Source organism: Aquarana catesbeiana, linkage group LG06, assembly GCF_042186555.1.
Source record: "Aquarana catesbeiana isolate 2022-GZ linkage group LG06, ASM4218655v1, whole genome shotgun sequence".
Classification (NCBI taxonomy): Eukaryota; Metazoa; Chordata; class Amphibia; order Anura; family Ranidae; genus Aquarana; species Aquarana catesbeiana.
The window spans coordinates 368,598,799-368,624,796 of record NC_133329.1 but is presented as its reverse complement, the minus strand read 5'-3'; the positions used below and the strand labels follow the sequence as shown (position 1 = coordinate 368,624,796).

General features: G+C 45.3%; 1 protein-coding gene across 2 annotated transcripts in view; it reads right to left on the bottom strand.

Annotated features, from left to right (window-relative positions):
• The window catches only part of NMI (N-myc and STAT interactor), a 40,309-nt gene extending 23,922 nt beyond the window's left edge, over nucleotides 1–16,387 (bottom strand). Inside the window, exons 1-4 of one of the 2 annotated variants that reach the window (XM_073634200.1) lie at nucleotides 16,231–16,387; nucleotides 11,909–11,969; nucleotides 9,065–9,223; nucleotides 5,601–5,717 (exon numbers count right to left, since the gene is read on the bottom strand). In XM_073634200.1, coding sequence (XP_073490301.1) covers nucleotides 5,601–5,717; nucleotides 9,065–9,223; nucleotides 11,909–11,959 — 327 coding nt within the window. In that variant the 5' untranslated portion in view covers nucleotides 11,960–11,969; nucleotides 16,231–16,387. The remainder of the gene's footprint in view (nucleotides 1–5,600; nucleotides 5,718–9,064; nucleotides 9,224–11,908; nucleotides 11,970–16,230) is intronic. The other variant, XM_073634201.1, reaches the window with a different exon arrangement.
• Nucleotides 16,388–25,998: the final 9,611 nt, after the last annotated feature.

Below are 25,998 nucleotides of genomic sequence, written 5' to 3'. Positions count from 1 at the left end.
CTTATGTTCCACAGTGAGTATAACAAGCATGCTTTACTGCATATACAGACTGATAATACTGTTGTGGGTTTAGTAACACTTTAAGTAAGCAACAAACCAATTAAATGCCAACTGCAGCTAGCACTTTATAAGCAGTTACAGCATCTGGTTTATTTTCTTTTGGTAAAAAAAGTTTAACCATCTGAATAAAAGGTGACTATAACACTGTAAGTAGGGTTATGTAGTTTGTCTCAACCCCTGTAACTGTTATGTTTGATAGACTGCTTGGTCTATATGTATATATAGAGAGAAATATCAATAAAGGTATATAAAAAAATCATATTCTGAATAGTATGATTATGGGTATTTACCACATAGAGCTACCAGAATACAATTCTATTTTGTTATAGTGGTCCGTTAAGTAGTATGTAAAAAAGACAAAAAAAAAATCTGTTTACAGAGCTCAATAGCTCCAGATAACATTTACACATGCAAGTGAATGAGTTAGAGAAGTGAGTCCTCCCTTATCAGCATGCTCAGTCCAAAGATTTATTTAGACCAGGCATGTCCAAATTCCGGCCCGCGGGCCAATTGTGGCCCACGTTCCAGTTTTTAACGGCCCGCCTGGTTATTTGGACATATATATCTTTTGTGGCCCCCAACGATCTCCCAGCGCTGCAGCCACAAAAGATATATATGCTGGCTGCCTTGGAGGGGACAGTGAGGAGGCGGGACGAGTGCCGTACACACAGGAGAATTTCCTGTTTACACGGTAGCCTCTGTAAAAGTCCCGCGCTGCCATTGGACAACTGTTCTGTCCATCATAGGAGGCGGGACTTTGTATTAAAGAGGCCGTCGGGAAAACAGGAGTTTTTCCCATATGTAATCCTTTGGCACTCGTCCCGCCCCCCTCCCTGTCCCCTCCAAGGCTGCAGATGGATGGGCATCAATCAGGCTTCACTGATGGCAATGGTGAGTCTGCATTCATGGCAATATGGGTGCTGCATTTCTGAAAATGGTGGGTGCTGAATTCATGGCAATGGTGGGTGCTGCATTCATGGCAATGGTGGGTGCTGCATTCATGGCAATGGTGGGTGCTGCATTCATGGCAATGGGGGTGCTGCATTCATGGCAATGGGGGTGCTGCATTCATGGCAATGGGGGTGCTGCATTCATGGCAATGGGGGTGCTGCACTGATGGCAATGGGAGTGCTGCATTCATGGCAATGGTGGGGCTGCATTCATGGCACTTGTGAGGCTGCAGATGGGCACTGACCCTTATTTTGCTTCACAGTTCTTTATTTACAATTTAAGTTTTTTTCCTGAAACTTCCTCTTAAAGTGAAGGTTTGTGTTATACGCCAATAAATACGGTATATCCAAATAACACGCCCAAGCTCATCTCTTCACTCACACACAGCCACAATGGCAAGAGAATTATTGTTGGGCAGTGTATTAGTGCTCGAACGAACACTTAGATCGAATTTGAATGGTTCAAAGAATGTCAGGCAAAATGGTCGGACCTCACGCATGTTCACTTCATCAAATCTGACCCTCTTTGAAAAAAGTTTGGACACCCCTGATTTAGACAAAGCAAACATTAAAGCAGCTAGGCCATAACACTCTGGGAATCCTTTGTCAAGTATGATGTTTATTTGACAGGTTTTAGGTTTATTTTTAAACAAGGGTTTCATATTGATATATATAAAAACAGTAAAAACAGATATAACTGCATTATAAAAACCTGAATACATAGGAGATAAACAACTGAAATAAAATCAACACCCACCATTATAGTTTTTCTTTAAAGAGACCTTTCCCGTGCAGAGCAAGATGAAGTTTTTTCTGGAAAAGGCCCCCTGTCCACCTACTGTATACCCAGTGCTCCATCATAGCTCCTTCTATCTCCACAACAAGCATTGAAATGACTGCTGTCAGCGACCCGGAGGACTGGTGACTTCACTCTCCTGTCACGTGAGCGTGCTTGACTGCTAGACTCAATATATCACAAGCTCCTTCATACCTGGAATTGCTAAGTATTGTAGAAAGCTGCTGCGGAGAGATGAAGCGGGCAGGGTAGTGCTAGTAAGATTGGGAAGGAGACGGGGGCTTTTCAGAAACACTGTCACTTTGCTCAGCATGGTATATATACACACACACACACACACACACGATTCTGCACTTCCAGGTTTTGGTCACGCACACGTGCCGCCGGTCAGCCAATGTCCCCCCGGGGACCCGCCGATCGTTCCACACTATGACAGAATGACGGTCTGCCTATGTAAACAAGGCAGGCTGTCATTCCGTGAGTACAGAAGACATGGATCCCGTGTACCTGTGAAGCAGGAACACTGATCCATGTCTTTAAGTAGTAAAAGCACCTCCCCCCACAGTTAGTAAATACTCCCTAGGCACACATTTAACCCTTTGATCGCCCCTGATGTTAACCGCTTCCCAGCCAGTGTCATTAGTAGGGTGACAGTGCATATTTTTTAGCAAGGATCACTGTATTAGTGTCACTGGTCCCCAAAAAAGTGTCAATTAGTGTCCAATTTGTCCACCCCAAAATATCAGTCCCATTATAAGTCTCTGATTGCTGCCATTACTAGTAAAAAAATAAAAATATCCCATAGTTTGTAGACACTGTAACTTTTGCGCAAACCAATCAATTTACACTTATTGGGATTTTTTTTTACCAAAAATATGTAGCAGAATACATATTGGCCTAAATTGATGAAGAAATTAGATTTTTAAAACATTTTTATTGGATGTGTTTTATAGCAGAAAGTAAAAAATAGTTTTTTTTTTCAAAATTGTCATTTGTTTCTTTGTTTCTAGCGCAAAAAAAAAAAAGGAGATAATCAAATACCACCAAAGGAAAGCTCTATTTGTGGGGAAAAAAAAAACATACATTTTATTTGGGTACAGTGTGGCACGACCGCACAATTGTCAGTGAGGCCGGGTTCACACTGGTACGACAAATGCTCCGACATTGGGAGCTCATGTCGCATGACGTGTGAAAATCAATGTTTCCCTATGGGAGCCATCTTAACTGGTCCGACTTTGAAATTGCCCCCTGCACTACTTTGGTCCGACTTTGATCCTACTTTAGCCCAATGAATATCACTGAAGTTGGATCAAAGTTGGATCGCCGTCTTGACTGATCTGACTTTGGCATACGACTTGTGCTCTGATGATCTTGAAGGGGAACTCCACACCAAATTTCGGCCTGGTATGGATTTTAAGGGCCCCCCCAAAATCCATACCAGACCCTTATCCGAGCACACAGCCCGGCAGGTCAAGAAAGGGGGTGGGGATGAGCGAGCACCTCCCCTCCTGAACCGTACAAGGCCACATGCCCTCAACATAGGGGGGGTGCTTTGGGGCAGGGGGGCCCCAAACACCTTGTTTCCATGTTGATGAGGACAAGGGCCTCTTCCCGACAACCCTGGCCATTGGTTTCGGGGTCTACGGGCGCGGGGGCTTATCGAAATCTGGAAGCCCCCTTTAACAAGGGGACCCCCAGATCCCGGCCCCCCACCCTATGTGAATGAGTATGGGGTACATTGTACCCCTACCCATTCACCTAAAGAAAGTGTCAAAAATAAAACATATTACACATGTTTGTAAAGTAATTTATTAGGCAGCTTCGGCGTCTCTTCTGATCTGTTCTCCCCTCTCTGGCTCTTCTGTGTCCTCCGCTGATGTCTTCTGCCTCTGTTTGTTCTTCTCCCCTCTCTGGGTCTTCTCCGCGCTCTCTCCGGTTCTTCTCCCTCTGTCCGCTATCTTCTGCCGGGTCTCCTCCACTATCTTCTCGCTCTTTTGCCCGGTCTTCTCCCTTTGTTCTTCTTCCGATGTTGACTCAACACTCTCTCCTGCTCTAATGCCGGGTGCGCCACTACTTATATTGGCATGGGGCGGGGTCACCGCGTGACGTCATCTGGATAGCGTTCAGTCAACATCGGAAGAAGAACACAGGGAGAAGACAGCGGAGAAGACCAGGCAAAAGAGCGCGCAAAAGTGCGAGAAGATAGCGGAGACCCGGCAGAAGACAGCGGACAGAGGGAGAAGAACCGGAGAGAGAGCGGAGAAGAACCGGAGAGAGGAGAAGAACTGACAAAGGCAAAAGACGTCAGCGGAGGACACAGAAGTGCCGGAGAGGGGAGAACAGATCAGAAGAGATGCCGGAGCTGCTTAAAAAAATTACTTCGAAAAACATCTGTACTGCGTTTTATTTTTGACACTTTTTTTTTTTAATGTGAATGGGTAGGGGTACAATGTACCCCATACTCATTCACATAGGGTGGGGGCCGGGATCTGGGGGCCCCCTTGTTAAAGGGGGCTCCCAGATTCCGATAAACCCCCTGCCCGCAGACCCCGACAACCAACGGCCAGGGTTGTCGGGAAGAGGCCCTTGTCCTCATCAACATGGGGACAAGGTGCTTTGGGGTGGGGGGCACAGCCCCCCCTGCCCCAAAGCACCCCCCATGTTGAGGGCATGCGGCCTGGTACGGTTCAGAAGGAAGGGGGCCACTCGCTTGTCCCCATCCATTTTCCTGACCTGTCAGGCTGTGTGCTCAGATAAGGGTCTTTACGTTTTTTCGGCGTAGAGGTTCCCCTTAAAATCGATACCAGACCGAGGGGCCTGGTATGCTCTTGGAGGGGAAATCCATGCCATTTTTTTTTTTATTTGGCATGGAGTTTCCCCTAAATATTCATACCAGACACAGTGCCTTGTATTGTCGGGGATCAAAGTCGGATCCCTGTTCATTAAAGTCGGACGCATGTCGGACTTCAAGTCGCAGGGCAAAGTCGGATCCAAAAAGGTACTGTCTTGTCGTACCAGTGTGAACCCGGCCTCAAATACCACAGTGCCGTAAACCTTCCAGAGCTGAAGCGGTTACAGGCAAACTATAAAAGGTAGATTTTATTTCAGTTGTTTATTTCCTATGTTTTAACATTTTTATAATGTAGCTTTTTATCTGTTTTTACTGTTATATTATATAATCAATATGAAACTCTTGTTTACAAATAAACGTAACACATGACAAATAAACATGAGCCATGTGAAAGGATTCCCAGAGTGCTATGGCTTAGCTGCTTTGACATTTGCTTTGAATAAATCTTCAGGCTGAGCAATCTGATAAGAGAGGAGTCACTCCTCTGACCTATTCACGTAAATGTGATTTGGAGCTACTGAGGTCTATAAAAGAGAAGTCTAAAGCAATAGAGGAAGCCTAAAGCGCCCCATACTGTCTCAGAAGGAAAATGGCAAATATTGATATGCAATTTTTCCTACTTATTTTACTTAAAAAAAATCAAAGGATATTAAAAAGTGTTCTTTTTTTGGTTGCCATAGGAAAAGATACAGTATATTAAAAATTTGTTAGAGGAATTAATAAATGAGGGAGAGGTCAAGCAGCTACCTGGCTGTTCTATGCAACCTATATTAGAACTCCATTAATCTAGACTGGATTACTGTACTTACTTTAACTTATTAATTTATAGACATGCGCACACTGAAATATTTCGTTTTCGTCCGAAAAATTTATTTAATTACTCCCGAAATTCGTTTTTATTTATTTCTTACATTTCTGGTTTTAGATTTCATGTGTGACCTACCATTAAGTTATCCTGGATACTTCTACAAATTTCTTCGCTTTCAATTAATTTCTTCTGAAGTTCAGACTCTTCCTCTCTTAGTTCATCATGCGTCTCACTTAGATCCAGCATTTCTTCCTTATAGCACACAAACACAGAAATTTACCAATCACAAAGGGCTCATGTAGGCAAAATACAGTAGAAATGTTAAAGAATTGGCAACCCCTACCTACCTCCTGCCATCCTTCCACACTGTTGGAGGGCAGAAACAGTATAAAGGACACAACTGCTCTTAGATTGGAAAATGCATGCCTGCTCCACCTATTGGTTGAGGTAAAGTACTGCTGTTGGGGCACATTTCAGCATGCCACTGACATCTGGCATCAAATGCTAATTCAATTCAATGCACTGTGTCAGCACTTAATGCTGGTCCTGTAAATATTTCATTATGCTATTTGGGGAGTTCTGATTGATACTCTGGATTAGACCCAGACTATTCTACTACAATCTGGTTATAGTTATTGGAATCTGTTTCCTGACTCAACATTTTGCTTGTAATTCAGCCTGAACACCGTCTCCCTGCATGTGCTTTTTTTAGACAGCACTATTGCCTGAAAATGTGGCAGTTCAGTTTGCTTGCCTGTCAAAATATAAGATGTCACCAATGGGGCAAAGCCAAGAGCTGCTACCAAGGAGAGTCATGTATCAAATCCAAATCCAAATCCATGTGGAGGTCTATGGTGAAGGCCAGGCTCCCTTAGAAACCCTTCATTGGGGGAGCCATTGGTTATCACTGGCGACACAGAAGATAAACACCTACACACTGCCTGCCATTTTGGTTTACAAGATATGGTTCTGGCTTTTTCATCAGCACCAGGCTCTAAACTCCTGAGTTTGGTCCTGAACTCCCACAGAAAGCAACAAGTCTACACAAAGCTTGCTCTAGGATAGAAGCATATGTGGAGATGCCATTTGTACAGGCTGTGCACAAAATCTTTAATGAATAAAAAGACAATTAGCAACTCACATATCATCGCCTGTCATCCAAACCCATGGAACCGGCAGCTCAGTGGTCCAAGGGTATCCACCACTCCAAGCCAGGAAGCTGTGGTAACACCTGAGGCCAGGTGATGCAAAGAAACCAGGAAACAAATGTAACCTAAAAGCGTGGCTCTCTGTGGAGTTCAGCGCCAGACGTGACATCATATGCCAGTGAACTGCAAAGGGGGCGTGGCTACGCATGTCACAGCTGCCTGACTCCTTTCTCAAGCCTATGCTTTCCATGCCTAGGAGTACTGCTTATTTACTGACAACTTTGGAATAGAATGGCAGGGGACTGCAAACAAGGTGAAAACCAGTGCATGGCAGCGGCTCATCGGGGGGGGGGGGGGGGGTGCAACAGGACAATTGCCCATGCCCCCCCACCCCCCGAGAAATTAGTGATGGGCCGGCCAGTCAGAGCCAGAGGACGAGTGAGCAGGCGGGCGACCGTGCAAGTGGGTTAACGAGCGGCGGGCCAGTCAGCAGGGATTGGCAGGTGAGTGTGCGGGTGGGCAGGCCAGTCATTGAGTGTGTGAGTGGGCGGTCAGTCAACGTGCCGGCGGTCGGGGAGCAGAGAGATGACGTCATCTCTCACCGCCCACCCTGCTTCACTGCAGTTTTGCCCTCACTCTGCAGCCGCGGGCAGCAGAGAGATTACATCATCTCTCTGCTGCCTGTCTTCACTCTGGCAAGTGACCACCTGCACCTTAGCAGGCCAATGACAATCAGCAACGTGTAGCAGGTTACGTGGCAAGTGACAATCAGCAACGTGTGGCAAGTGACAATCAGCAATGTGTGGCAGGTGACGTGGCAATAAGCAACATATGGCAGGTGATGTGGCAAGTGACAATAGGCAACGTGTGGCAGGTGACGTGGCAAGTGACATTCCGCAACGTGTGGCAGGTGACGTGGTAGGTGACAATCCGCCACGTGTGTTAAGTGACAATCTGCATCTGATGGCAGGTAAGTGGCAATTTGCAACTTGTGGCAGGGACGTGGCAAGTGACAATCCGCATCTGAAGGCAGGTCGACGTGGAAAGTGACGCACTCAGGGCTCCCACTGATTCTGCATTATGGTGAGTTGAACCATTTCATTTTATATTTCAATGTAATAATAGAAATAATGCACTTCAATCATCCTGACACCATAACAACCATGGTGCAGTGATGATAAAAGCGCCAACACCAGCCGTTTACCTGTTAAATTGCCCGCAAAAAAAAAAATATTTTCTGGCAGTGCCTCTCCCGAGACTAGACTCTGGATCTGCCCCTGGTGCGTGGGGGGTTGTTCTTTTAAAAAGATTAACATCCCAACTAAGGGTGAGCCGACCGAACTTTCACTGTTCAAGCGTTCAGATGAAAACCCAAACTTCTTCCACTATGGCCCCCTGTTTGGCAGAAACCAAGCATCATATATAGAATTCTTCTGGTTTCAGCCTCCTCGAAAGAAAAATGGTCAAGTGATAGGAAGCTTCAAATCTATTAGGTTCCAACTGAATGCATCTCAGTGGAGTTTCAGAGCAGTACTTGGACTCTCCATGTTAGATTCCCTCTGTCCGGTTTCATCTTCATTACCCACTTGCTGACCGAGCACTGTAGCTTTACTGCTATAGTGCGGGTCGGCTGCGCAGAATCACGTATATACTGCATAAGTTTCTGCATCTCCGGGTAGGGGGTGTGCTGGCTGTGCTGTGATTAGTCATAGCACAAGCCAATCAGCGGGTGTTGGTCAATAGATGACTGCTGCCACCCCCTGATCGGTGAGGAGAAAGACAGGACAGAGCTCTATTAATGTAAACAATACAGAGCTCTGTCCTGTCAGCTGGGAATAAAAACCGGCACTTAAAGAGGTTGTATACCTTTTTTTTTAAACTTTTACCTACAGGTAAGCCTATAATAAGGCTTACCTGTAGGTAAAAAAAATATACAGGTTTAGGAGATATTCCCCTTGCAATGAGCCGCTGACTGCAGCGGCGCATGCGCACAGGGCAGCCGCCGGACTTTGCCGGAAAAAAAGTCTCCAGCGCGCATACCCGGAAAGGCACGCTGGAAATGGGGAAATGTCAGCTACCTCAGCGTGGACAGGTTGAGATGCCAGCGCCTCGTTCTAAGGTAAGTATCTCATAATGAGCTAGTATGCGGTGCATACTAGCTCATTATGCCTTTTCCCTTACAGGTGTAGGAAAAAAAAAAAAGTCAGCGGGTTTACTAACGCTTTAAGTAAAAGCAGCTCACAGGAAACACAATAACCCTTTGATCACCCTAGATGTTAAGCTTGCTGCATGGCTGTGCAAAAGTTAGTTAACCTAACGCAGTTGCAAAAAGCAAAAAATGGCCTGGTAATGAAGGGGGTAAATCTTCCGGAGGTTAAGTGGTTAATAATAATTACTAATTACTAATAATTACTTCATTCACATAGGAGGCAAAGAAAACCTTCGACTTACCTTGAAACGTGCCTGTTGTTGTTTTAAGGCATCTTGAAGTTTATTTTTTGTCGCATCCAACTTATCTAGCTCTTTCTCCAGTTCTTCATTATTTTCAGTCGCTGTTTGTTTTTCAATTTTTTTAAATGTTTTCTGTTTGGCTGCTTGCTCACACTGTCTCTAAGGGGCAAAACGAAGAGTGTGTGCCAGTTATTCATTATGGAAAAATTGAGGTGCCCAAACCTTTGGAATCAAATAATTGTACCCCAGGGCTGGACCAGGCCTGCAAAAATTTGAATATATTTAAAGGATGACTCTATCCAATACAGATGTTGTAGGAATGGTTGGATAAAATGCTCATAAGGTTTTTATCTCTTCTACCTATATGTAGCAGCCTGATGTGTAGCCAAGCGATAGCTGCCTTGGCCGATTGTTAGGAGATTAATTGGTTCCTCTCTAAAACTGGACTTGTTGCATCCTTTCTCTTCTGTCACTAGGAGGCGCTATGCTGGTCACACTAGATAAGACAGAGGCTTTGCAAGCTCAGACGAGAATGAATGGGTGTCCAAGCCAATGGGCAGGGATTTTATTTGGTCCCTTGGCCTGCTGGGAGCGCCTATTTATTTTTGGTGGAGTCAGGTGATCGAGGTTCTAAGCCACCTGGACGGCTGTCTGGGTTGACGTGTGTTATGTCGCCCTGGCCTGCTAGGCCGTAAGCTTGAGGCCTATCCTGGGGACATCTGGCTGCTAGGCTATCTGAGGGCCTATCCAGAAGCAGTGCAGGGTTGGGACTGCGGGCTTGTAGTCCAACCAGAAGTAGCGGTTCCGCCGGCCAGGGAACCAGCTGTGGTCGGAGGTAGAAGGGGAAGTTGTCGCCACTAAGGGACCATCCCCCTTGTTATCGGAGACCACTGTGAGCAAGCTGAGGACAGTACCAAAGCAGACTTCTCAACAGCCAGGGACGGTGAAGAAGTGGGAAAACTTCAGCAATTGTCAAGTCAGGGACCCAGCAGGACAGCAGAGGTGACGCTTGAGGAGCATCAGTGAGTGCCAAGCCAGGGACCCAGCGTGTCAGTGGGGGTGATGCTTGAAGTGTATCTGTGGGTGCCAGTCCAGGGACCCAGCAGGGAAGCGGGGGTGATGCTTGAGGAAGATACTGAGTGCTAAAAGTGGAAGAGCTCTGGGGATTCAGTGGCTATTGGATTCAAAGTCTAGTGAAAGACTGGGAGATCCACAATGAGTGATTGTGGAGTAAGGAGAACGGTTTGTGTTGCCAATATGTGAATACAACTACCGTTAGTAACTGCTACAAGATTGTTGCCATAGGAGACAGTGGTCCTACCTATACAGAAGCGGTGTCTGGCTGGAGGCCTTCATCTGTATAGCTGTCTACCTATAGAAGTCTTTATCATTATCATTGCATCTACTTAAGGGTGTCCTGGCCCTAACCCTCTCTTTTACAGTTCTGTTCAAGAGACAATAAATCTCTTTGCATTCAAAAAGTGTCTGCCGCCCACCATTTCATCTAGCAGTACACCCACCATGCCTTGTTACCCACTCTACACAGAAGGATGTCAGCTGTCCCTAACTCTGGAGGTCACCATTAGGCCTCAAGGAACCATGGACTTTGCTACATACAGTATATATCTACCTATCATTGTTCCTGGCTCTACTTTTAGTGTCATGAATCTCACTGGTATTGCTGCTTTTTCTGTAATGTAAAAAAAGAAAAAATTTTAAAAAGGGAGCTGGAGAACTTCTTGAGAACCTGGGAAACCAGGGCTGGAGAACAAAATCATATGAGATCAGTTAAAGTACAGCTGATGTCAAAGCTTGTTTTCATTTTTGAAAAGAGTGAACAGGGATTAGAACACCTGTCAGATTTTTTACTGCCATTTGTATATGCATTGGGGAGATTTGACCTCTCTGTCAGTGGCCGCTGCTCCATTAGGGGCACTGCCCCTCTAATCCATGCACCTGGCCCCTAATCTACATGCGGGGCGCCGGACGCATTGATTTCAATGTTTTTTTTGTTTTTCTTTTTCTCAAGCACATGAGTAGAGCCTGGGGCTCTAATTGGCTTCAAAAAAGGGTGCTGCAGTCAATGTCAGGTTTAGGATACATAACGCATACTGCAGGTCCAGGGCGTGTATTGCGTTCAAGGATCAGGAGTATGTAGCACATAGAGGGCTGTAGTCAGTGATGGATTTAGGAGTAGATGGCACACAGAGAGCAAGGTCTAGGAGTACATAATGCACAGCATGCAGGAGACAGGAGTGTGTAATGCACAGAATGCAGGGGTGTGTGTGGTGCACAGTGTAGGGGTAAGGAGAATCCACTTTACCCTTTCAGAAACAATTCACACTCATTCCCCCCTCCCAGAACAAATCCCGCCCCCCCCAGAAATCTCCCTCACAACACAAATCTTCTTCCCCCTTCCCCAGCACAAGTCCTCCTCCACCCTCCCAAAATCCCCAGTCCCAGCAAAATCCCCCATTCTTCCCCATCCTAGCACTTATCCCCATCCCCTCAATGCTCCCTCCCAACACAAATCCTATTCCTCTCCCACAACAAATCCTCCTTCCCAGCACAACCCCCCCCCTCCCCCATTCCAGTACAAATCCTCCCCCGCCCGACTTCACTAAATCCCCTATCCCTCCAATCCCCCTTTCAAGTAAAACAACCCCCCCCCCCAAATTTTCTCTTCCAGCAAAGAAACAGTGAGCTGAAATATAATACATGTTTGCTTTCGGGTTTTTATACAGCTTTAATATAACACTAGTTGAACCTGAAATTTTGTAAAATCATCAAGTTTACCAGAGGAACACAAATAAAAACACAACCCCCTTTAAAAAAAAAAAATACCTTTAATTGCTCTAATTCTTCGTGTAATGTCTGTAAATCATCCATGCTCATATTTACTTTGCTGAAATCATAAGACAATTTAACATTTTGACAATGACGTATCAAACAAGTATATAATAGAGTATCATATTAGTATAATAGTATGCAATATACAGTAGGTTTGTCACCTATGTAAAAACTGTGAAATGTATTTGTTAACCGGTTCCCGACTGGCTCACGTGTATTTACGGGGGCAGAATGGCTCCCCTGCGCGAAACCCCATGCGGGTATGGGTTTCCTTAAAGAGCCGCCCGCCAGAGGGCTGCACAGCAGGGATCGCTGGCACGAGTGCCAGCACGGTGAAAACACACAAATCCCTGTGCTGTCAAAGGAGAGGAGACATGTCTTTTGTTCCTAGTAAGTAGGAACAGCGATATGTCTCGTCTCCTACTCAGTCCTATCTCCATACAGTTAGAACACACATGTAACCCCTTTATCACCCTGTAGTGTTAACCCCTTCCCTACCAGTGTTATTTACACAGTAATCAGTGCATTTTTTAGCACTGATGGCTGTACAAATGTCAATGGTCCCAAAAAATGTGTCAAAAGTGTCCAATCTGTCCGTCGCAATACCACTAAAAATCGCAGACCATCGCCATTACTAGTAAAAAAAAAAATAATAAAAATAATAATAATAATAATAATAAAAATGCCATAAATTTTTCCCATAGTTTGTAGACGTAATAACTTTTGCGCAAACCAATATACGCATATTTCAATTTTTTTTTACCAAAAATTTGTACAAGAATATATATTGGCCTAAACTGATGAAGAAATGTGTTTTTTAAAAACATTTTTGGGGATATTTATTATAGCAAAAAGTAAAACATTTTTTTTTTCAAAATTGTCGCTTTTTTTGTGTGTATAGCGTAAAAAATAAAAACCACAAAGGTGATCAAATAGCACCAAAAGAAAGCTCTATTTGTGGGAAAAAAAGGACGCAAATTTCGTTAAAGCGACGCAATGGCAAATTGTAAAAAATGCTCTGGTCAGGAAGGGGGTAAAACCTTCCGGGGCTGAAGTGGTTAATCAGTGGGTGTGACAATGCCCAAACATTCATTGCAAGCGAATGAATCACAATAATCTTACACACAAGCGGCTTCAAAGCCGGTTCCCTACTGCGCATGCAGTAGGGAACCAAGGAGGCCCCCACTGGCAGCATGTAAACAAAACAATTGCAGGCTGTGGGGGAAGGAGAAGGGGTTTCCCGCTGACAGCTGAATGTAAACAAAACCATTGCTGGCAATTAAAAATTCTGAAAAAAAGAAAAAAAACAGAGTGGGCCCCCCCCCCCAAGTCCATACCAGACCCTTATCTGGGCATTGAGCACAGGTGGTTGTGGGGGTTAGCGGGAATGTGGCTTATCGGTATGTGGGAGACCCTTTTAACAAGGGGGCCCCCAGATCTCGGCACCTGCCACGTGAGTGAGTATTGGATATATAGTATCCCAACTCATTCACCAAAAAAAAAAAAAAAAAGACAGTAGGTGCTTTTTGACAAGTCCTTTATTTAAAAAAAAAATGTCCCAAGGTGTAGATCCATCGTCAGTCAGGATGCCTGCTGCCACCGCCAACCAGAAGAAAGCAAAAGTCTGCATGCCCCCGGTCGATGACATCACAAAGAGCAGGGTCACACCCCTTGTTTATTTAAGAACTGTCAGACAGCGGGAGAGGAGGTGGGGTTTTTTCTGGTTCGGCGGTGGCGACAGGCATTGTGATTGACAATGGATCTACATGGGGGGGGCCTTTTTTTTTGTTTTTTAAATAAAGGACTTGTCAAAAACTGCTTACTATTTTTTACCCAACTTTTTTTTTGGGTGAGTTAGTCATTCACATGAGGGGGCGGTATCTGGGCCAGATTCCGCATAACCCCCCCACCCGCAGACCCCCACAACCACCATCCAGGGTTGCGGAGAAGAGGCCCTTGTCCCCATCAAGATGGGAACAAGGTGGCGTGTTGAGGGCATGTGGCCTGATATGGCTCAGGAGGGGGGGGGGTTGCTCGTCCCCCCTTTCCTGGCCTGCCAGGCTGCATGCTCAGATAAGGGTCTGACATGGATTTGGTGGGAGACACCACGCAATTTTTTATTTCATTTTTTGGTGTGGGATTTCGCCTACAATCCATACCAGACCCGAAGGGCCTGGTATGGATTGGGGGGGACCCCCACACTTATTTTTTTTACATTCAGCTGTCAGTGGGAAACCCGCTGACAGCTGATGAGTGATTGGTTATTAAGGACGCGGTGGTCACACAATAAATTACAGCATGGAAATATGCGGTAATTACCGCATTACCAAATCTTTACCGCATGGGTTATTTATCGCAAAATTTTTAGTGAATTGCACATTTGAAAACGGATTACCACATGCATTTTTTCAGTCGTTGTTTAACTGTAAGACCCCTTTCACACTGAGCCGCCCTGGGCGTCAGCGGTAAAGCGGCACTATTTTACCGGCGTTTTAGCGCGCTATTCGGTCACTAGCGGGTCGGTTTAACCCCCGCTAGCAGCCGAAAAGGGGTTAAATCCACCCGCAAAACACCGCTGCATCGGTGCTTTGTCGGCGGTATAGCAGCGTTGCCCCATTGTTTTCAATGGGCAGGATCAGTGGAGGAGCGGTGTATTCACCGCTCCTCCACCGCTGCAAAGAAGCTGCTCTCAGGACTTTTTGTGACGTCCTGCCAGTGCAGCGCCCCAGGGTGAAAGCACTTGGGTTGCTCTGCTGAGGCTTTTTTCAGGCGCTATTTTTGGCGCCGTAGCGCCTGAAAAACGCCCCAGTGTGAAAGCGGTCTTAGTGAATTGACCGCTGAAACCCTTTAGCCCCCGTTCACACCGGTGCCATTTGTCATGCAAGTTGACAGTTCCAAATCACATGACAAGTTGCACCCCATTGTCAGCAATAAAACCATTCAAATCGCCATGACTCATGTCACAGGGACTTTGAGAAAGGTTCCTGCACAATTTTTTTTCTGATTTCATTGTGACTTGCATTGACTTCTGTTAAGCCAGTAAAATCAGATGTACAAATCACACTGATCTGTGGCTTTGAAATCGTACTGAAGTAGCGTGATTTCAAAGCCACACTGGTGTGAATGGGGGCTTACCGATGAACACCAAAAGCAACAAAAGAGTTCCGCTTCTGCAACAATGTATCAGTTCTGTATAGATTTTAGAAGGTCCATGTCTGCAGTAGGCAATTCATTACACTGTTGGTGGTGAGCATAGGAATCTCCATACACTTAGCAGAGGTCTCCCTTAGTTTTCCTCTTCTGATCGAATGTTAGTAGCCTACAGTGTAATGCCGCGTACACACGGTCGGAATTTCCGACAATAAATGTTCGATGGGAGCTTCTTGTCGGATATTCCGACCGTGTGTAGGCTCAATCGGACATTTTCCGTCGGCAATTTCCGACAAACAAAATTTAAGAGCCGGATCTCAAATTTTCCGACACCAAAATCCGTTGTCGGAAATTCCGATCGTGTATACACAATTCCGACGCACAAAGTTCCACACATGCTCGGAATCAAGCAGAAGAGCCGCACTGGCTATTAAACTTCATTTTTCTCGGCTCGTCCTACGTGTTGTACGTCACCAGGTTCTTGATGTTCGGAATTTTCGACAACATTTGTGTGACCGTGTGTATGCAAGACAAGTTTGAGCCAACATTTTTGTTGTCCGAATGTCCGATCGTGTGTACGCGGCATTAGGCTATTTCCTCTATTAGTTGAATATTCTTTAACACTTTAGGTCAAATGTTCTTAAGGCTATTTTCTCTATATATATTTTTACTTTGCAAAGTCACTTTCAGAGGATATAATTCCACACCTCCCACCTTTCTGAGACGAGACAGAGGGACACTTTTGGCACACAGCATGTAGGAAAAGACATACTTCTGGCTTTTTAAAAAAAATGCATTACTTTAGAGGTTGGGTGAAAGGGTTTGTGTAGTAGAACACTTTTGGTAGTTACATAGTAGACATAAAGCACTGCATAAACTGCGCTATATAAATCCTGTATAATAAAAATAATAATAATATTTTTTAAAAAGTTGATACATCAGACCAAAAAGAGGGACAACTAGGCAGGAAAAAGTGACAGTTGGGAGGTATGTTATCCTGATTAGAGGTTGGGGCCTATACGAAAAGGTTATTAAACACCCATTAGAAAAGGGAACTATAGACGAGAAGATATAGAGGAAGTAAAGAAAAGAACAAAGATCCCATAGGACACAGAAGCTAAAAGTCCTATATACTATAATCCCCTATAGATTGATTTCATACTCACGGAATTGTACGTCCAACTTTTTAAGCAAAAAAGACGCCTTTGAAAAGCTTCCTGCTTCTCGGCCGCTCCCAAGAACAGAAACTAAAAAAAAGATATTTGCACATTCAATTACTTTCAGTTTCTCTTTAGCCTGCAGCTGGGTACAGAGCACAGTGCAGACATTGCTGCCTCCAGATGGGGGAGGGGGATGAAAAACAAGACATTTTTTAAATGTTGTCAGAGGCCTACCTTGGATGAAGCTGAGCAAGGTTGCAATTTGCAGTTTTATCACTTCATTTCTTGACTAAGTTGACCTGTCATTTATAGTGCAACAAAGTGAAATATCCAGAACATTGAATAAAATCTCTAATTTATCAACAGTGCTCAAAGCACCCTAAAGTGGTTGTGAATGTGAACTGACAAAAAAAAAAAAATACCTGCAAGACAAAGGCATAATGAGCGAGTATCGCTCATAATGAATTACCTTAGAGCGGAGCCCCTGCCGCGGTCCCCGTACACTGGTCCGGCCGGCGACATCGCTCCCGGAGTTACATCCTGGTATCATGGGCTCCGGCGGCGCTGTGATTGGCCGGAGCCGCGATGACGTCACTCCCGTGGGAGCCACCGTTAACGACACACTAGCTGAAGCAACAGCACGAACGTGCCGTTGCTTCAGTGTGCATGTGCCAATGACGTCAGCACATTCTATCTCCTAAACTGTGCAGGGTACCTACAGGTAAGTCTTATTATAGGCTTACCTACAACCCACTCCACACCGTAGAAGCCTGGTGAAAGACAATCGCTGGCTGTGACGTCACAGAGCTTTACGCCGCTGAGCGGAAGGGAGTGCAGCCGCGGCGGGCAGAGTGTTGGCGGAGGCTGTACCGAGCAGTGAGGCGGTGGCCGGGCTCCGGTTTGTAGCCATACAAATCTACCCACTGGTGAATGAAATGAGGCGTTCTGAGGAGTAAGGATGAGCTCTGGTGTGTTCACACACTCCACGTGCAGAGCCCGCCATGAAGTCGGCACGGCGCTGCGCTAATCACAGGCAGTGAGACATTTTCCCGATGTGCGGCTGCAGAGATCTGTAAATGTCTCCCTGCCTGTGATTAGTGCAGCGCTGTGCCGACTTCCTGGCGGGCATGGCACGTGGAGTGTGCGAACACCCTGGAGCTCATCCTTACTGAGGAATAATGGTCCTTTGGAGATCACACTATCAGCACTGATGATTTGAAGGGTATTGGCTGCATCTGATATGCCCTGGAGGGCATCCATTATTACAGGCTTCCCTTGATCCTCTGTAGTGGGGGATCACGGGCTTCCGGTAAGCAGTAACTCTCTACACAATGGTGGTGAATTGTGCACAATTCCTTCATTTTTGAAACACCGAAGATTGCATATTTATGGATGGACATTACATTCACTTTTCAATCGTTTTTTAGGTTCACGGGTGATATTATTATTTCAATTTTTGGACATTTGCAATTATATGTTTTTTATTTAGCCAATTGGCTCACCTGAACAACCACTATTGGTCAGCTTCTGTCCTCTCATATATAGTGGTGTTTTTAACATTCAAGATTCCCGTTCACAATACACCTGGTTGTACATTTATGGATATTTGATCACTTTTTAAATATTGGGTTAGTGTGTTAGTTTGCACTTTCTTTACTTTATTATTATTTTTCACATGCTCAGCGCGATTCTATATTTTTCCAAGAAGTGGTCTGTAAGGGTTTACAACCACTTTAAGACCTCCATCACATGGGCACAGACTGGTCCAATCAGCAGAGAATCCATGAACAATGCCCTGCTGAATCAGAACAGAACAAGACGAATGTCACGTTTTGTGACATCTGTGCCCATTCATTTAATTTCTACTTGTACAATCATGAATCTGTGAGCAGTTGGATGAGAATGAACTTGTTCCCTTACAGGCAGGTCAAACTGATCATTCAACCTTGAATGAGAAGAATTGAGGGCTTCTTTTAATTGCTGGCGATGCTTTAGGCCTTGTTCACATGGGGAGGTGTACTATAGCGTATACCCATGTGAGGCCATGTTTACCCATAGGTGTTTCATGCATCCCCATGCAGACAATACCCTTCATGGCAACTGGAATGCTGCGGCTGAATGGACACAGCCACTGCTCCTAATTTGACATCCGTTTGGGTGTGGGTGTGTGTCCCAGAACTTAAAAGGGTAAGGCTCAGTTCACATATATGTAAATTGGGTGCATTTTTAACCGCATTCAATTCGCATAACATGTGAATTGGACCAGCTTTCAATGGAGCCGGTTCACACATGTGTGGGGCGGCCGTGGTGTGGTTTTAAAAAGGGTCCTGTCACTGTGTCTTTGGGTCTCGTTTCAGGTGCAATTTCAGGTAAAAATTTGCACCTGAATCGCACCTGAACCGGTGAACAAAACCGCACTGGACTGCAGCACTGAAACCGCAGCCGCATATGTGTGAACCTGGCCTTAGATTTACTAAAATTGGTGCACACAAAATCTGGTGCTACTGTGCATAGTACCCAATCAGCTTCCAGGTTTTATTGTTAAAGCGGTGTTCCTGCCGCAATTTTTTTTTTTTTAAAGTCAGCAGCTGCAAACACTGTAGCTGCTGACTTTTAATAAGTAGACTTACCTGTCCTGGGTTCCCGCAATGTCGGCCCCCCGAAGCCGATCCGTCCATCGGATTGGGTGCCGGCGCCGCCATTCTAACAAAGGGAAACAGGCAGTGGAGCCTTGCGGTTTCACTGCCCATTTCCTACTGCGCAAACGCGCGAGTCGCGCAGCGCTTTGTGAATGGGCGGCTGACACACACAGGTCCCAGAAGACAGTACGCCCCATTTCCCAGGAGGAAACGCGAGGGATGAAGAGAAGGAACAGCTCCGCGGAGAAGGAAGTGGCAGATTACGACGACTGCCTAGCAACAGACATTTGCAAAGTAGTTAGAGGGAAGCTTCAGAATGGCAAAAATCTTTTTATTACAAATTATGTGAACAGACTGCAGTTCCTCTTTAATTTAAAAAGCTGAAGTTAGAAAACGATTGGTTACTATACACAGTTGCACCAGATGTGTGCGTGCAACCGCTGCGTCCTACTTGACATCAATGGGAATGCCTCTCCTGAACACCTGTTCCTCCCCGTGCGGGTAAACACGGCCCTTGCACAAGCATACGTTGTAGTACGCCCTGTGTGAATGAGGCCTTGTGAATTTCGGAGTCAAATTTGTGATAAGTTTGTAAGGGTAAAGTGGTGGTGGTTCATCACGTTCTCCATGTTTCTCTTCTCACTGGGTGCCAATCACCAGTCACATGAAAGGCCTACCCCGGGGTGGGATCTTCAGGGCTATTGCCGTGGTGGAATACTCGACCTTAAGGCGGGCCTCTACTCTTATGCTGCGTACACACGGTCAGACTTTCCAACGGGAAACGCACCTCCATATTGGTTATCATACACTATGGAGCCCACGCCGAGACGCCATTTTAACATACAGGAAGTGCTCGGGTCAATTTGCTGCAAACGCTTGTAGACTTGATTTTCATGATAAGGGGTCACATTCTTTATATATTTGTGGAGTGCAGCAGTGGAGGGACACCCCAGACGATGTCCTTGGAGACTAAACGCGTCAGAAAGGTCTCCACTGCTGCTTATTGATTTTGTACAAGCTCTTTTTTTTATCTACAATCATGTGAGTGTTCATAACTTTTTTAAATTAAATTTTTTTATACAGAATTACACTATTTGGTCCCTTTTTGCTTTTTTTCCTTTGCCATTCTACATTTGTGAATTTCTGAGTACTGTTCCATATGAGAGGCCACTCACCACATGTCCTCATTGGAGTGCGAACAAGGAAACAGAGAAATTGACATCCCCCGAATCTACTCACCACATTATAAGCCTGTTTGACACGCAGAGCATACGTTCTGGCGTGTTCAAACATTCCGGTAAGCCTCCTCTTCTCCTCTTCTCACGGTGGTGGTTCTATCACAGTCACAAATTGGTATTTATGGACAGACATGTTTTTCCACACTGGAACTTCTTGCGGTTGAGTCTCACAACTCTAAACATATAGACTGGAATTTTATATCCACAGAAGTTTCAGTTGCAGCACTATCAGTGCTGTTATTTATATTGTCACTTTTTATGTGTATTACACACAGATTGATTTTATTATTTGTATTGTCATTATTACTTCTTACGACACAATCCATTTTTCTCATTCACTGTTTGTAATTTCAGATGCCATTTTGGGCTAACAGCCCATCATTTTATAGCGCTACACATTTTGTTATTCAATAAATGTAAAGGTGGCTAGATGGTACCAAGGGATACAGCACCTCATCCCCAAAATAATCAAAATAACTAATGGGTGTAGAGACAGGGGATTATAACGGTGCTAGGGTCAGAAAATACAAAAAAGAAAGAAAAGGTTTCTTTTAAAAAGGCAAAAAATTACAAAGTTTATTGGTAATAGTACATACATAAAAAAACACATAAGAATCAATTTACACTTAGAATAAATATGTATACTGCATGTGACCCGAGGTGTTGTAGAGTAGGCCAGATGGAAGTGGCCGTCAAAATGGGGGCTCGATTTCCTACATGTTTCGCCAAGACATTGGCTTCCTCAGGGAACAAGAGCTCAAATATGTAAAAAAGGGTCTGTATATGAGGATATAGAAAACATCATGTGAGCAAAATCGTTTAACAAAGCAGTATTTAATATATACTCAAGAAAATCAAAATTGTGGCTAGATAATCATGCAACAAGGTGGCCCCACTGGTGCCGGTAACGCAAAAGTACCTGGAGCGCCGACTCACAGAGAGGGGGGCCGCGAAGGGCGTCACCACAGGGGATTAACGGGCAGGCCGCGCTGTATAATTGTGCCTGCAGGGGGCGCACAGTAGACCTGGCAGAGGAATGTATTGAAAATATGTGAGTGGATGTTATGTTTAGCATATAGGGGACTGAAGATGATGCAGGTATGCATCACTTGCATAAGGCGAAGAAATGTATATATCTATATAATATAAAAAAGTGTAAAACTCACAATTTTCTTTAAAAGCAATGAATTGCAGTGGACACAAGGTGCCTGTAGATGGATGCACACACACAGCAAAGCGAATAACGGAATCAGCAGTCAATTAGGAAAAATGGCCTAAATGAAAGAATGAGTTGCTATTAAGATGAAGTTTAGTGGACAATATAAACTAGGCAGGGAAAAGAATCAACAACAGGGAACTTACTGAGTAAGGTACCCTGCCAGATAGGGGTCTCGAATTGATGCAATCGAATGCATGAAATGTATTAGAAAAACACCAATTACAGTGTATCCTGGGAAAAGATGGATATAAAGGGGAAAGTTAAGGCAGCATAGACTATATTGAGAGAAATAATAGGACTGCTAAAGGGACAGGAGACAAATTTACCTGGTAAGACATAAAGCAGGGGATGTGACTTTAAGGAAATCGATGTTGAGGATTATTCAGGGAATGGATGGTAAGTCCCAAATAGCTCCTAAGGAATGATTGAAGGCTCAGTGAATAGTGAAAGGGGAACAGAATTGTGCTAAATGTCCTAAAGAAAAAAGAAATGACCTAATTGCTGTGTGTGGAGTGTGTATAGGCACGTCCGTCGTCCAGCAGAAGGGCTGGGGGACTGGCCGGTTACTTATGTGCCCCCCACACCTGATCAAATGCTGATCAGGTGTGCGGACGCAAGTGAAGGGCGCCCGCGCCTGCACACAAAGCGGTGCCGCGGAACAACAAGTTCCGACATGCACCGCGCGCGCATGCTCAGAGCAGGCGGACCGCTTGGCGAATGAGAGGATGGGACGCCAAGGAATGGGAGGTACCAAGGCGTCACCACCTCCCATCAGCCGATGGAGAAGAGGGGACCAGAGGGTCTGAGTGTGACGCGGGCACCCAGGGCAGACAAGAATGGTCTGCCCCGGGCGTCCGTACAGGCACGAACAGCGCTGGCAATGCACCTCCCGAGGGGGGAAGCCAGCAACACGTCTCCCCACCAGGACGTAGGGGGACCAGGAAGAGGATGCGATCCGGCAGTGGGGCACGCCAAGTGCAAGACTGGAAGTGGGCAGAGACACAGGGTGGGGGGCATGGCCTCCACTAACCAGGCCGTCCACAGGGGTCCATGGGGACAGCGAGAGATACCTGTGTGTCAGCACACAATATCACGCCACAGAGTGTATAGCAGACATAGAGAACCACAGAGTCCTAGTTATACAGGGAGAAATATAGAAAAAACAAATCTTGTATGATACGGACTGAAATCAAAAAGGACATATGGGTCAAAAAGGTATGTTAGTACAGATATCAATATCAAAACTTCTCATATCAATGAATACAAATAAAAACGGAAAATTACACAAATGCACATGTATGAAAATAGAAATGTTGATATGAAGGGAAGTACAGTAATGGCAAATGACAGAGGTCATGATGGTAAAGAGTGCCATAAGGAAACTGAAAAGGGGAACCGCAAGTGGAGCCATGGCAGAAATCCGGAAGAGCTGAAAAACATCAAATAGGTGGGATAGGAATATAGGAAGGTGGGGACAGGGAGAGGGAAAAGGAACGAATCGAATGAAAACTATAAGCGACGCGGACTGGAGGGTGGGCATGGAAAATAGAAATGCGCACTATATTTGTAGATATGGCTCGAGGTATTAGAGAAAAGGTTTGAAACTAATATGTTCATTAAGTCCCGGAAACTTAGTGGCATTTAATGTATGAATCCATTTTGTTTCAAGTCGTAGTAATTTGTTGTCTATGCTTCCGCCTCTGACATGTGAAGGAACATGTTCGAGTGCGGAAAACACAATGACATGGGGATCAAAGTTGTGCTGAGCAGCAATATGTCGGTTGATAGCAGTGGTGGTAGTATTTTTATGTAACGGTTTGATGTGATCGCGAATACGGATCTGAAACGGACGCTTAGTTTTGCCGACATAGTATGAGCCACATTGGCATTGGGCCAGATAAACGACTCCTACGGTGGTACAGGTGACTCGGTGTCTAATGGTATGAATGTTTCCATTAGGCAAGTTCACCACTTGAGAGTTAGTGACAAAGGCACAAATGTCACATCTGCCACATTGGTATGTACCTGTGGCAGTGGGCCTAAGGGCAGTGTCAGTAACATGGTGGCTAGTAGTGAGTCGATCGCGAAGTGAGGGGGATCGGCGGTATGTGATGTCAGGGTGTGTATTCACATATTTGGCGATTATAGGATCTGATGTTAGTAAGGGCCAAAATTGATTGAGAATGTGCTTAATTTGAGTGTGTTGGTTTGAAAATGGGTAATGAGTCTTATCGGTTGTCTAATGTCTGATGATTTGTCGGAAAAAACAAGGTCCTTTCTGTTTAGTTTCTTTGCCTTATTAAAGGCTTTTTTCAAAAGAGAATGACTGTAGCCTCTATCGAGGAGTCTATTATACAATTCATATGCTGCCTTGAGGAAATCTTCCTCTATGGTGCAATTACGTTTTATCCTCAGATATTGGCTAAACGGGATACTTCTAAGGAGAGGTTCGGGGTGGGCACTGTGAGCATGCAATATCGTGTTGCCCGAAGAGGGTTTACGATAAAGGGCGGTGTAGATTTGACCATTAGACTGCAAGCCAATCAGGAGGTCCAAGAAATGGATCTGCAATTGGCTGCACTCCATGGTGAACCTAAGATTAAACGTGTTCAAAGTGAGGTGCTGAACAAACAGAACAAGTTCTTCTTTGGTACCTGACCAGAACAACAATATGTCGTCTATATACCTGTACCAGGAAATCACCCTGGACAGGTAGGGATTGGAATAGACCGGATCAAATAGTTCCCTCTCCCACCCCCCCAGGTAAAGGTTGGCATAGGCTGGGGCACACTTGGTCCCCATAGCCACACCTTGCACCTGGAGGTAGTGGGAGGAGCCGAACATAAAGTAGTTCCGTGTGAGTATGAACCTCAATAATTCTAGGACAAAGTCCCCGTATGTGTCAAATTTGGGGCCTCTTTCCGGATTAATTTTCTGATCACTGAAATGCCTCTATTATGTGGAATGGTGTTATATAGACTTTCCACATCTAGGGCTACTAGCCATGTGTTTTCGGGTAGGGTTTGGTTTTCAAGTAGCCGAAGAAGATGAATAGTATCCTTAATGTATGAAGGCAGGGCAACTACGTGGTGTGCCAGATATTTATCGACCAATGCGCTGGCAGATTCGGTGAGGCATTGTCGTCCGGACACGATGGGACGGCCCGGAGGGTGATCAAGAGATTTATGGAGTTTGGGGAGCGAATAAAAGGTAGGAGTTGTAGGTTCTTTGACACTGAGAAACTTCCATGTGTTGGAATCTATAGTGCCCTTTTGGTAGGCTTCGAATATCAATTGTTGGTATTCGGATATGTAGTGGTCGATAAGTGATTTAGAGATGGGTCTGTACCAATCTCTCCCTGTCCCCACCTTCCTATATTCCTATCCCACCTATTTGATGTTTTTCAGCTCTTCCGGATTTCTGCCATGGCTCCACTTGCGGTTCCCCTTTTCATTTTCCTTATGGCACTCTTTACCATCATGACCTCTGTCATTTGCCATTACTGTACTTCCCTTCATATCAACATTTCTATTTTCATACATGTGCATTTGTGTAATTTTCCATTTTTATTTGTATTCATTGATATGAGAAGTTTTGATATTGATATCTGTACTAACATACCTTTTTGACCCATATGTCCTTTTTGATTTCAGTCCGTATCATACAAGATTTGTTTTTTCTATATTTCTCCCTGTATAACTAGGACTCTGTGGTTCTCTATGTCTGCTATACACTGGCGTGATATTGTGTGCTGACACACAGGTATCTCTCGCTGTCCCCATGGACCCCTGTGGACGGCCTGGTTAGTGGAGGCCATGCCCCCCACCCTGTGTCTCTGCCCACTTCCAGTCTTGCACTTGGCGTGCCCCACTGCCGGATCGCATCCTCTTCCTGGTCCCCCTACGTCCTGGTGGGGAGTCGTGTTGCTGGCTTCCCCCCTCGGGAGGTGCATTGCCAGCGCTGTTCATGCCTGTACGGACGCCCGGGGCAGACCATTCTTGTCTGCCCTGGGTGCCCGCGTCACACTCAGACCCTCTGGTCCCCTCTTCTCCATCGGCTGATGGGAGGTGGTGACGCCTTGGTACCTCCCATTCCTTGGCGTCCCATCCTCTCATTCGCCAAGCGGTCCGCCTGCTCTGAGCATGCGCGCGCGGTGCATGTCGGAACTTGTTGTTCCGCGGCACCGCTTTGTGCGCAGGCGCCCTTCACTTGCGTCCGCACACCTGATCAGCATTTGATCAGGTGTGGGGGGCACATAAGTAACCGGCCAGTCCCCCAGCCCTTCTGCTGGACGACGGACGTGCCTATACACACTCCACACACAGCAATTAGGTCATTTCTTTTTTCTTTAGGACATTTAGCACAATTCTGTTCCCCTTTCACTATTCACTGAGCCTTCAATCATTCCTTAGGAGCTATTTGGGACTTACCATCCATTCCCTGAATAATCCTCAACATCGATTTCCTTAAAGTCACATCCCCTGCTTTATGTCTTACCAGGTAAATTTGTCTCCTGTCCCTTTAGCAGTCCTATTATTTCTCTCAATATAGTCTATGCTGCCTTAACTTTCCCCTTTATATCCATCTTTTCCCAGGATACACTGTAATTGGTGTTTTTCTAATACATTTCATGCATTCGATTGCATCAATTCGAGACCCCTATCTGGCAGGGTACCTT